A 12717-nucleotide genomic window follows, 5' to 3' on the forward strand; every position below is an offset into this window, starting at 1 on the left:
ATTCCTGGCCATGCAGTACCTCCACCCCAAGTGGCCAATGCTTATAATGGGCTGCAAGCATCCATGGGGATGCCGCACTGGTCCCTTAGCTATAGCCTGTGCCAGATCCTAGCCAGGGCTTGGGGTAGAAGTATTTGGCCAACGGGTCATGCACCTGAAATACTAAGAGGCTGGAGCCTCTTGGTGTGTCCCACACGACCTGCTGGGTCGGGTACATGATGTACCAGTGCTTGATTAATCCCCATTCCTTGTTTTTAATATGCCCTTTACTTGGCATAGCAGATTGGCATAGATTTTTAACTAAAATTGTCACACGTGATAAAATTTACGTGTGTTTGCACAACAAAAGTCTTAACTTCAGTTAAAAGGGGTGTTGTTTAAGTTGCGCCAAGAAAGCACGAAAAGCTGGCATATTTTTGAGCATAAACTAATAAGAGGTAATAAACTGTTTTAAACTACGCTGGATTGAACATCCAGAATCAGGCAATGTATAAATCTGATTGAGTATAAGTCTTCACAACTTTAACTGTTTGACACTTTTGGTATTATACAGCAAAAATCCACAGCAAAAATGATCCTGATTGCAGAACTCTTTAGATACTTTGGTCAGCTTCAGAAGACTTTGCAGTGTTTCAGCATGTTCACATATCTGATAAAAACAAATGCATACTTTACAAAATCTATTTTAAAATGTATTTTTTAGGGATTGTGTTGGATTTGATTTCCTAAAAATGATTTGCGACCAGTTTGAACAATCTCCTGATATTTGGAAGGTTCTACTTCTGCAACTTGATTTTTTGATAAAGCGGGGAAAAGAATTTCTTGCACAACAAAAATTGGAAGAGGTAATCAAAGGTATGGATAAATAAGAAATAAAGTATGGATTATGGGTTGCAGTTTCTAAATTGCTTTGGTAATGAATGTCTAGGGGTTTTCACATAAATGACACGTATTCACATATCAACAGACTATAGGGTATTCGATAGCCAGGAGCCCCATCCCCCCCCAATTGGCAGAATTGGTCACTGAGTTCTCCTCAACTAATTTGTATTGTCAAGTTCTGGCAATATCTTGATTGTCTCTGGAAGTCATGATGAAAATCCCAAAGCAATCTGTTTGAGGAAATGTTCTTTGCTCCATTGATTCCTATTTGTCTTGTAAGTTGGCAGTACAAGCCACCAAACCCCATTGCTTTGCCATCCTCTGTTCAATCATTCATGAGCTGTCGTTACAAGTACATATATACAAGTTATCTTACATAGGCACTCAAACACCTATGCCTATAGAGAAATCAAAAGGTGCCATTTTCTTTGTATCTCCTGCCTGCTCTTCCTCCTCCTCTAATACATAGTTCCTCCAGTCTGTAGAAAAGTCTATGAATTCATGTCAATACAACCTTGGAGAACATTCCTTCATTCTTAGTCTGCATTTGGATACCATTCTTAAATTATATATGATATATATAAGCTGAATGTATATGTGTGGGTGTGTATGTATGTCCACTAAAAGAATCTGCACTGTTGCATTTACATTTACCAAATTTTGCACAGCACCTACCCCCATTATATGGTCCCCACACATCCCCCCAGTATATATTTAGTCCCCACACATGCCCCCCAGTATATATGTAGTACCCACACATGCCCCCAGTATATATTTAGTCTCCACACATGCCCCCAGTATATATTTAGTCCCCACACATGCCCCCAGTATATATGTAGTACCCACACATGTCCCCAGTATATATTTAGTCTCCACATATGTCCCCAGTATATATTTAGTCTCCACATATGTCCCCAGTATATATTTAGTCCCCACACATGCCCCCAGTATATATTTAGTCCCCACACATGCCCCCAGTATATATTTAGTCCCCACACATGCCCCCAGTATATATTTAGTCCCCACACATGCCCCCAGTATATATTTAGTCCCCACACATGCCCCCAGTATATATTTAGTCCCCACACATGCCCCCCAGTATATATTTAGTCCCCACACATGCCCCCCAGTATATATGTAGAACCCACACATGTCCCCAGTATATATTTAGTCTCCACATATGTCCCCAGTATATATTTAGTCCCCACACATGCCCCCAGTATATATGTAGTACCCACACATGTCCCCAGTATATATTTAGTCTCCACATATGTCCCCAGTATATATTTAGTCTCCACATATGTCCCCAGTATATATTTAGTCTCCACATATGTCCCCAGTATATATTTAGTCCTCACACATGTCCCCAGTATATATTTAGTCTCCACATATGTCCCCAGTATATATTTAGTCCTCACACATGTCCCCAGTATATATTTAGTCTCCACATATGTCCCCAGTATATATTTAGTCCTCACACATGTCCCCAGTATATATTTAGTCTCCACATATGTCCCCAGTATATATTTAGTCTCCACATATGTCCCCAGTATATATTTAGTCCCCACACATGCCCCCCAGTATATATTTAGTCCCCACACATGCCCCCCAGTATATATGTAGTACCCACACATGTCCCCAGTATATATTTAGTCTCCACATATGTCCCCAGTATATATTTAGTCCCCACACATGCCCCCAGTATATATGTAGTACCCACACATGTCCCCAGTATATATTTAGTCCTCACACATGTCCCCAGTATATATTTAGTCTCCACATATGTCCCCAGTATATATTTAGTCTCCACATATGTCCCCAGTATATATTTAGTCCCCACACATGCCCCCCAGTATATATTTAGTCCCCACACATGCCCCCCAGTATATATGTAGTACCCACACATGTCCCCAGTATATATTTAGTCTCCACATATGTCCCCAGTATATATTTAGTCCCCACACATGCCCCCAGTATATATGTAGTACCCACACATGTCCCCAGTATATATTTAGTCTCCACATATGTCCCCAGTATATATTTAGTCTCCACACATGTCCCCAGTATATATTTAGTCCCCACACATGCCCCCAGTATATATTTAGTCTCCACACATGCCCCCAGTATATATTTAGTCTCCACACATGCCCCCAGTATATATTTAGTCTCCACATATGTCCCCAGTATATATTTAGTCTCCACACATGCCCCCAGTATATATTTAGTCCCCACACATGCCCCCAGTATATATTTAGTCTCCACATATGTCCCCAGTATATATTTAGTCTCCACACATGCCCCCAGTATATATTTAGTCTCCACACATGCCCCCAGTATATATTTAGTCTCCACACATGCCCCCAGTATATATTTAGTCCCCACACATGCCCCCAGTATATATTTAGTCCCCACACATGCCCCCAGTATATATGTGGTCCCCAAACATGTCCCCAGTATATATTTAGTCCCCGCACATGTCCCCCAGTCCCCAGTGAAGGGGTTAAGTCAACTGACTATGTTAGGTAAATGTACAGCAATATACATACCTCTGTGATCTGATGACTAGAACACACATTTACATTAAGTATAGAGAAGGTAAGTTTAGTACAACTCCACTGCTCTTGCCTTAAAGGGGTATTCCCGTCTGGACATTCACATTCAGTTTCATTAATCTGCCATTTATAAAACATTTCTTCAATTAGATGTTATTAAAAAAATGTTCCTGTGTGAAGATAATTTCTCATAAATGTAGTCATATTGTCCCTTAGAAACAAGACTGTGTCCCTGGATACGGCCACCTCTGCTGGAGTGATTGCACAAAGAAACAAAAAGTTTTTGTATATGAAATGTCCGGAAGTTACTGCAGATCCTGCAGGTGTCCTGTGGTAATGAATGCTGAAGCCAAATGGTTCGGATAGGACTCAATAGCGCATGTCTGGCCATTGCTGCCAGGGTGCGGGGTGTTCGTAACCAAGGAAGCTATCTCGTTTCTAAGGGACCATATCACTACATTTATGAGAAATTATCTTCACACAGATACATTTTTTTTTATAACATCCAATTGAAGAAATGTTTATATATGGCAGATTAATGAAACTGAATGTGAATGCCTAGATGAGAATATCCCTTTAAGCATCAGGCACATGAGCTTGGGGTCTGAAGTAGACTCAAGTGACTGGACATGAGCCTTTCCAATGTTTAGTTTGGGAACACTAAGTTAAACCCAAGTTTATACTTGTGTTTTAGGGGCTCCAAATCTTCAGGTTACCGTTATTATGTGGACCATAATAAGAAATTGTACTATTGGAAGCTCTACTAATCAGTTTTTCTATTCTTTTCAGGACACCACTCAGGAAAACAGCTGCCTCTTAATATATTGAACCACTTGCATTTTATCTTATGGAATTGTGCAGCTAAATATTTTAAGGTTTGCTGTGAATTTATAAATTATTTATTGAATGGAGGTTTATACGTATGGTCCATTATGAGTTATCTCTTCCCATTGCTAGACTTATTATACTGTGGCATAATGTTGGGGTTAGCATGACTGGGTTTGTATGCGTGTTTCATGTTGGTGACACTACACATTCCGAGACTATGATCTGTGACATGTATTCTCCATTTATGATTGGCATACTTTATGACTTTGTCAGTTTGTCACTCCTATTGTCCTCTACACTAAAATATATATACTGCAAATATATTTCTTGCTTTTTGAAAACTGTCATAAAAAGACTTTAAAAAACAGCAGCAAAGAAAAAGGTTAATACTCACCGACACGCTGCTGGCATGGGTGGTCCTTCCTGTGCCAGGTGGCAAGCAACTTAACAATATGGCATATTCTAGTCTGGGACTTAGTACAGGAACCAGGGCCAGGATAAAGCATTTTTGTGCCCTAGGCAGCCAAGCAAAATTGCGCCCCTCCCCCAAACACAGCCAAATTAGGGCCGGTTCTTACGCGAAGAATGAAATGTTCCCCCATTAAAAATAATAACGCAGAAATCTAAGTGGCCAACTACTATGGAAACATCTACAATAAGGCCTCCCAGCCGTAAATATAGTGTAAAATAAAATACTTTGTCCCTCCAGTGAAAATACCTGCGATGCTTATACCAAAAATATAAGCAATGAATATACCAAACACATAGATACCAATGACTGTGCCGCACATATAAATATTTACCAGCAATGAATAAACAGCACATAATAATATCCTGCACATATAAATATAGACCAAAAATGATTTTACTACATGCATCAATATATACCAGCAATAAATGTATAATGCACATCTGGGCTGCATATACATCACTTACTGTTAGGGTGCTGCTGTTTCCTTCTATGTCTGTGTTGGTCTCATCCATCCCACTCTTCTTCCTGTAGTCTCCTCATTGCTGCCAATCCTTCACCATGAGGAAGAGAGCGTCACGGCAACTTCTCCAGGCCGTGACTTACCTCTAAAATCAGTCAATATTATGTCCCCTAGATAAGAGCTAGGTACCCCCTACATATACAGATTATACACTCCTACCCATCCATATACTATAATTTAAACTTGCACATAATTTCACCATCATTAATCCTGTAGCTCCAGCGCACTTCCACAGTATATAGGTAGTCCATGCCCTCAGTATATAGCCAGCCAATATATATCCAGCGAATCCCATAGTATATAGCCAGCCTGCCACCCCAGTAGTATATAGCCAGCTCCCTGTGATATATAGCCAGGATGCCCCCCCTGTTGTGTATATATAGCCAGCCTACCCCCTGTAGCATATAGCCAGCCTGCCCCCCTGTAGCACATAGCCAGCCTGCCCCCTGTAGTATATGACCAGCCTGCCCCCTGTAGTATATAGTAATCCTGCCCCCCCTGTAGTATATAGTCAGCCTGTCCCCCCCTGTAGTATATAACCAGCCTGTCCCCCGGTAGTATATAGGCAGTATGCCCCCCTGTACTATATAGGCAGCCTGCCCCCCCTGTAGTATATAGTCAGCCTGCCCCCTGTATATATAGCCAGCCTTCCCTCCTGTAGTACAAAACCAGCCTGTACCCCCTGTATTATATAGCCAGCCTGCCCTCGCAGTAGTGTATAGCCACCCTGCCTCCCTGTAGTGTATAGCCGGCCTGCTCCCCCCTGTAGTATTAGGCAGCCTGCCCCCCCCTGTAGTATATAAGCAGCCTGCCCCCCCTGTAGTATATAGGCAGCCTGCCCTCCCTGTAGTATATAGCCAGCCTGCCACTCAGTAGTATATAGCCTTCCCTCCTGTAGTATATAGCAAGCCTGAACCCCCTGTAGTATATAGCCATGCAAAAAATAGTACCACCTACCTGCGCTCCCTGGAAGTGCCTGCTGTCTCCACGTCCCGCGCGCCTGGATCATAGAGGGTGCCGGCTGCGTAAAGCTACACATATCGCTGATCACTACTGAGGCCGGGACGGCGTTCCTGGATGGGAGGCAAGGGTAGCACTCTAGGTGATCGCCTACCCCGCGTCCTGGCCCTGTGATAAACGTGTTTTTTTTTTTATCTTATCAAGTAGGTTATGTGTTTAATGCCTAAAAGAGGTTATCCAACCATTGTAACTTTTAAGTCTTTACAGAAATTAAAGTTACAGATGCCTGGTTATCCAACTGGTAAGGTAATTAAAATAGATAATGGGTAAATAGATAGATGGGTAAATAAATTGTCATTATATTTTGTTTACTTTTAAAGGGGTTTTCTGAGAGTTTCAAACAATAAGGAGTCAAGCTAGGGTGGGCTTTTTAAAAAAATTTACTCACCACCTCCGTTGCTCCTGATGCCCCGCTCCACGGTCCCTCTGATCTTTGCCCCTGTTTGTTTACAAGAACACAGAAGCTGTGCTCGACAGCTTCCACCCGCCTGAGGAGGCCGGCCACGCCCACCCGTCATTGTCAAAGGCATATGGTGACGGAGGCCTTGTATGGGCGGAAGCTCCCTGAGCATAGCTTCTGTGCCCCTGTAAACAAACAGGGACATGCATCAGACAGACCATGGTGCAGGACATCAGGAGAGACATCAGGAGGTGAATACACATTTATTTATTTATTTTTAAAAAAGCCCATCCCAACCTGACTTCTTATTCTTTGGAACTCTTGGACAACCCCTTTAAGCTAATGAATCTGTCTATTTAAATCCACAGATAAAGAACTATACTGAAGCATTACAATGGTACAACTACTCTTATAGCTTTTATGATGCAAACCATAGTGATCCAAACCTTGCTAAATTATTGAGGAACCGTGCCTCCTGTTTTTTAAACCTCAATGAGCTATTTAAGGTCAGCAAGTTACTATTTAAACTTATCTTCAAAGTGAAATGATTCATATACAGCCTGTATTTTACCTATTGTTACGGAGATATCAGCACTGATATCTGACCATTATAATGTTTAATGTTTACTGTCAGAGAGTAGAGCAGAAGATAATCTTCTCTGATGCTTGCATAGAAGCATGTGGAGTACACATTGTGATCTCTCTATGCTCATCTAGATGCTATGTTCACAAATAGCATTTACATTTGCAAATTGCAATTACACTTACATTCTGCTAACCTACAGTTAACATTGTGTTTACATAACTTCAGTGTAGCGCAATTGTGATGTGAACGCAAACGGATGTTTTAGAAAATATGATGCAAATGTGATGTTACTGCAAATGCAATGTAAACACAAACACTATGTTAATGCACATAATGTTTACGGAATGATAATGTAAACCCAATGTAAACATTAATGTAAACTTCAATGTAATATAAATACGATGGAAACACAAATGCAATATAACCACAATGTAAATGCAATGTAAACCTCAACGTGTTGTAATCAATGGCTAAAAGAAAAGCCAAAGTCCCCCTGAATTTGTGCAAGCAGCCCCTACATTATGGTATGTTAATCTCCACATGTATGAGGTGGTGGGTTAAATATGTTTTAACATTGATATACAACAAAATTTTGGTAAAATGCAATTAAATTGATTTTTTATACAGGCAAAAGAAGCAGTAATGTTAGCTGAAAAGTGTGAAGAACACAGCTTCTTTACTCAATTTATCTTGTATAAAATTGCAATGAAAGAGAATGATGTCTTAAAAGGCAAGTATATGTTTTGTTTGTGCTATGTAAATAGAATGCTACAGCATGCCTTATTTACTTATTTATGCCTGCATACCGTAAATACATATGAATAATTTATATGTGGTCGCAAAATGTTAGGGAACATATTTTTACTACCTCCAGTTAAACATGATTAAAATTTTATTTTAAACAATATTACAAGTTACTTTGTGATAAATCTTTTAATTTAAAAAAAGCCATTCAGCAGACTTCTTTCTTGTTTTTTTGTTTTTAGAGTTACATCTAAGTCTCAGGTCATACCTATATTCGGCAGGTTCTGTTCCCTTTTTGTTTCCACATTCCGTTTACCTTCCATCCTTAGTTTCAGTTATCCTTTTCTAAAATGGAGAGTGTAAAAGAACTCCCACACAGAAACACACACAGGTGTGAAGAGAGTGATACAAAGAAGTCTATAAAGAGGGGAGGGTGTGGATAAGGCAAATGTTATAGACTCATTTGCTGCTAAATCCTGACTAGACAGCTGATTTGTCTATACTATGTCTATCCCCTTCATAGCCTTATGCCTTATGGCTATATACATCCTATTCGCAAATGCCCTGAGCCGAAATATTTTACACTGTTTCATTAGAAAAAAAAAAGGGTTGAACCATTATGTAAAGTCTTATAACTCTTGTGTCACCCCCTTCATCCTCACGGACTGTAAGCTCTTGCAACTAGGGCCCTCACTCCTATTGTTCCATGTCACTGTTTTTACTCTGTAATGTTATTTTATTGTATATGTCCCCTATGAGTTGTAAAGCACAACAAAATGTAATGGTGCTGTATAAATAAAGATTTTAAACGTCAAGACAGTGGCCAACTTCAAACTGCTATATCTCATGAACCCTGGCACCTAAAAACATAATGGGTACATTTACTTACCCAGTCCGGAGGAGATTTCGAAAGTGCATTGTCCAACAACAATGCACTGTGCCGCGATTCAAAAAGATCGTGTGCCCGATATCCCGCATGTGTCGCTTCCCCGCCAAGGTCCGCCGGAGTTCACCATCTTCTTCCCGGTGCATGTGCGTGCATGACTTGCAGCACAATTCTTAAGTTAAAACCGCGGTTTCTCCGATTTGCCCCGCCCCTCCCCCGATTTGTGTCACGTGTAAGCTGGCGCGATTGCGACTAAATCCGTTCGCGTACAACACAGTAAACTAAATACCTGTCCCAGCGGTGCGATCCCCGATAATGTCGGAAAACCAGACAGAAATGCAGCTGCAGGACCCTTAGTAAATAAGCCCTCATGTTTAATTCCCCTATTCTTAGCAAGTGCCCTCTTTTTCTGCCGTAATTCTTACTGTCTACTTTCTCAGTAAATGGCCCTTTTATTTGCCCCTAGCACACAAAAACTGTGATATGACAAAACTTACTGCATAGAAACTATAACACAACAAAGATATTACATGGGTACAGTACCAGAAATGATTTTACTACTAAGATACAGAACCGGAACCAAAATTACCACATACATACATTACCAGAACTAAGATTACTACATATATACATTAACAGAACCAAGATTAGTATATGTAAACCACACAAAAACCAAGATTACTACATAAATGCAGGAATAGAAACAGGACTTATATTGCAGTAAACTTATCACATTGATGCTGGATGATAAATCTGGTGCAGTATAATATGTCTCCATGTAGCTCCCCTCATAGGACAAGATAACAGAGAATCACAGCACAGGAGAGATGCTGAAGGATTGTGAGCTTATGTGTAATACTAGCACTTACCACAGTAGACTTTAATAAGTTATCCCCCCAGTAGCTATTAGTAATATTCGCACCCTCCCACAGCAGCGACCATTAGTAATATTTCCCTTCCCCCTCAGTACACTTTAATAAGCTATACTATTAGTAATATCCCCATCCCAGTGCCCATTAGCAGTTTTGCACCATAATAATAACAGGGCCCCAATATGGAGAGAAAAAAAAGAAAATAAGATACTCACCTTATTTCCCCTTCTTCTCAGGCAATTTGGTGCAGGCAGCATCTGATGACACATCTGCAAAGTCACATGCTGGGTCATAAACTTCAGCAGACCCAGCGCAGGCAGACGCGTCATTAAAGTGCCTGCATCATGGAGGCAGGTGGGATTCAACCCGACTTTATCCCGGTTGGATCCCATTATCTGATAGGGGACAGAGGGTGGGCGGAGCGGGAGGGCCGGCGAGTCGCAAGTTCTGATTATGAATTGTGACAGCCGCGGGTCCTCTCTTCCAGCGCACGGCCATGATATGCAGAACAGTCCATGCGCTGGAACATGGGGCCTGTGGTTGTCACAATTCATAATCAGACATCTGCCCCATGTGCTGTGACCAAGGTAGTTACACCCCTGAGTCTCTGCCAGTGGTTTGTCCCCCTTGGTATCGATTGGATTAGGACTTTGCAATAATATTTATGCAACTTGACTGTACTAATTTGTCACTTTTCTTTTTCAACTTGTGAACCAACGGTTCACAAGTCAAATCATTAGTCAAAATTGCAAGTGCCTGTTCTTACAGTCTATAGGGAAAAATTTTAATGTGATTACATACTCGGACATGAGCCAGGACTGGTAATTTATTATTCTCTTTTTGCCCAAGGACATTGTTGGCAGTATTCCATCACTGTGGTATTCTTTCTATCTCTGTATACATACTCTGACTTGACACGTACATAGTTACAGTTACATGCTAACAGTAGAGGCCTCTGGCATTATCAAGGTTTGCAGCTTATAGATTTTTATTGCATTTAATTTCATTAATAAAACATTCTACTTATCTATCAATTATTGCAGCTACAAGTGCAATCCTAGCTATGGGGGAGATGGCAAGTCAGACAGAAATCAAGGAAATGCTCTTGGAGGAAAACTACTCAGCTACAGATCTGCTAAGCATAGCTGCACAGATAGCTCTAGACGTAAGTAAACAGTGAAGATACAACCAAAATCAGTTTCCGTAAACTGCAATAAACCGAAAAGTTTACCATACGCCTTTAATCACAAATAAACTCCTTTCACTTCTTTAACCAATTTGCCAATGTTTAAAGGGAAATTCCACTTGATCATAATCATGAGGGTTCACACATGAAATGTAATCCATTATCTTAACTTCACTCATAGGCCAATGAAAAAAAAGTGGCTATCAAGGCTCTTGAATCTGTAGTTGAACATTGTCAAGATACAGACCAGCTGTTTACTTCGCTCAGGTAAACTTCGTTCCACTTACATGCAAATATGCAGGTAAATATTTATTATTTATTATTATAAATAATTGCATATACAATACAGCAGTCTTTTCATTATAGAATTTTAATGTGTGGGAAACTCCCACGTAGTAAGGGCTGTTTGATAAATAAAAGTAAGGTTCAGGGTCGCAACATAGGCGGGGGGCGGCCAGGACACCTGCCCTGGGGCCCTCCACCACTTTGCCCTTAAAGGGGCCCCCACCAAATGTGGGTGATTCGGGCGGTCATGTGTATTTGGCTCCGGGCTCCCCAGGCTAAATCCCACCGTTGTGCCTGACTTTAGTCTATGGCAGAGCGAGGGAACAATATATAGGTAATGTTGGGAGCTGTATACAGTGATTACTGGGAGTTGTATACGGTGATTGCGGGAGGAGCTGTATACAGTGATTAATGGGAGCTGTAAATAGTGATTTATGGGAGAACTGTATATAGTGGTTGCTGGGAGAGCTGTATATAGTGGTTGCTGTGGAGCTTTATATAGTGATGTCTGGGGGCTGTATATAGTGAATACTGGGCGCTGTATAGCGTGATTACTGGGGAGGCTGTATATAGTTATTCCTGGGGAGTGGTATATAGCGATTTCTGTTCCCTGTCTGGACTACATTCAATGGGGGCCCCCACCATATTTTGCACCCAAGGGCCCCCACCAACCTTAATACGGCCCTGGTAAGGTTCTAAACAGAGATTGCATTGTGAATACAAGCGTAGACTGCAAAACACCAAACAGTCTGATGCAGTGGCATATACAATACAGCATACAGTATTTTTATTGTCTGGTTTTAAATGAAAAATCCAGAAAGCTTCCCAACTATTTGTCTTCCAATCACCCCCACGTTAAGGTCTGTTAACCTCTTCAATGTGAAAAAACGAAAAATGGGTAAGTAAAAAAATGTTTTGAAGCTTACTACGTGGGAGTTTCCCACACATTACAGTTCTATAATGAAAAAATACATGCAGTATTATATATGGTTTTATATCAGACTGTTTGGTGTTTCATGTCCTGCAGTGTATGTTTGTATTCGCGCTGCATTCCCTATGCAACATCAAAACACGGGTGGGGTTCTAACCCCACCCGTGTTTTGATGTTGCTTTAGATGTCGCTGCAGTTTTCTTCTGCTCCTGTGCTAGCTGTGGGATCAGGACCGGTCACCAGGAGACCCTAGGGAGAAGGGAGATGTGGTTTATTACCGCTTCTCCGCTTCTCACAGCATTGCGCCGAATTAGCGCGCTGCATAGAGGAGCAGAGCTGGCACCTCTGCCGGCTCTATAGACTCGGTGGTCATGTGACCGCCAGCTCTAAAGAGTTAATTAGAGCTCTGATTAACATCAACCTTCACAGGTAGTCATTTCCCCCTGTAACTGAGGCTCTTATAGATGCCTCAGTTACTGGGGAGAACTTAAAAAGGAAAAATGTGAAAATGTCTCCTAGAGGTATTTTATAACCTCATGGGGGACATTTTTGG

At 41.1% G+C, this 12717-nt stretch overlaps 1 protein-coding gene across 10 annotated transcripts in view; it reads left to right on the forward strand.

Moving 5' to 3' along the window:
- Window positions 1–12717, forward strand: part of TEX11 (testis expressed 11) — a 285428-nt gene that overhangs the window by 168089 nt on the left and 104622 nt on the right. For all 10 annotated transcript variants that reach the window (XM_072125893.1, XM_072125894.1, XM_072125897.1 and 7 more), the window contains 6 exons: window positions 704–855; window positions 4224–4309; window positions 7043–7180; window positions 7888–7990; window positions 10806–10927; window positions 11130–11215. In XM_072125893.1, the coding sequence (XP_071981994.1) occupies window positions 704–855; window positions 4224–4309; window positions 7043–7180; window positions 7888–7990; window positions 10806–10927; window positions 11130–11215 (687 nt within the window). The remainder of the gene's footprint in view (window positions 1–703; window positions 856–4223; window positions 4310–7042; window positions 7181–7887; window positions 7991–10805; window positions 10928–11129; window positions 11216–12717) is intronic.

This window comes from Engystomops pustulosus, chromosome 9 (genome assembly GCF_040894005.1).
Source record: "Engystomops pustulosus chromosome 9, aEngPut4.maternal, whole genome shotgun sequence".
Classification (NCBI taxonomy): domain Eukaryota; kingdom Metazoa; phylum Chordata; class Amphibia; order Anura; family Leptodactylidae; genus Engystomops; species Engystomops pustulosus.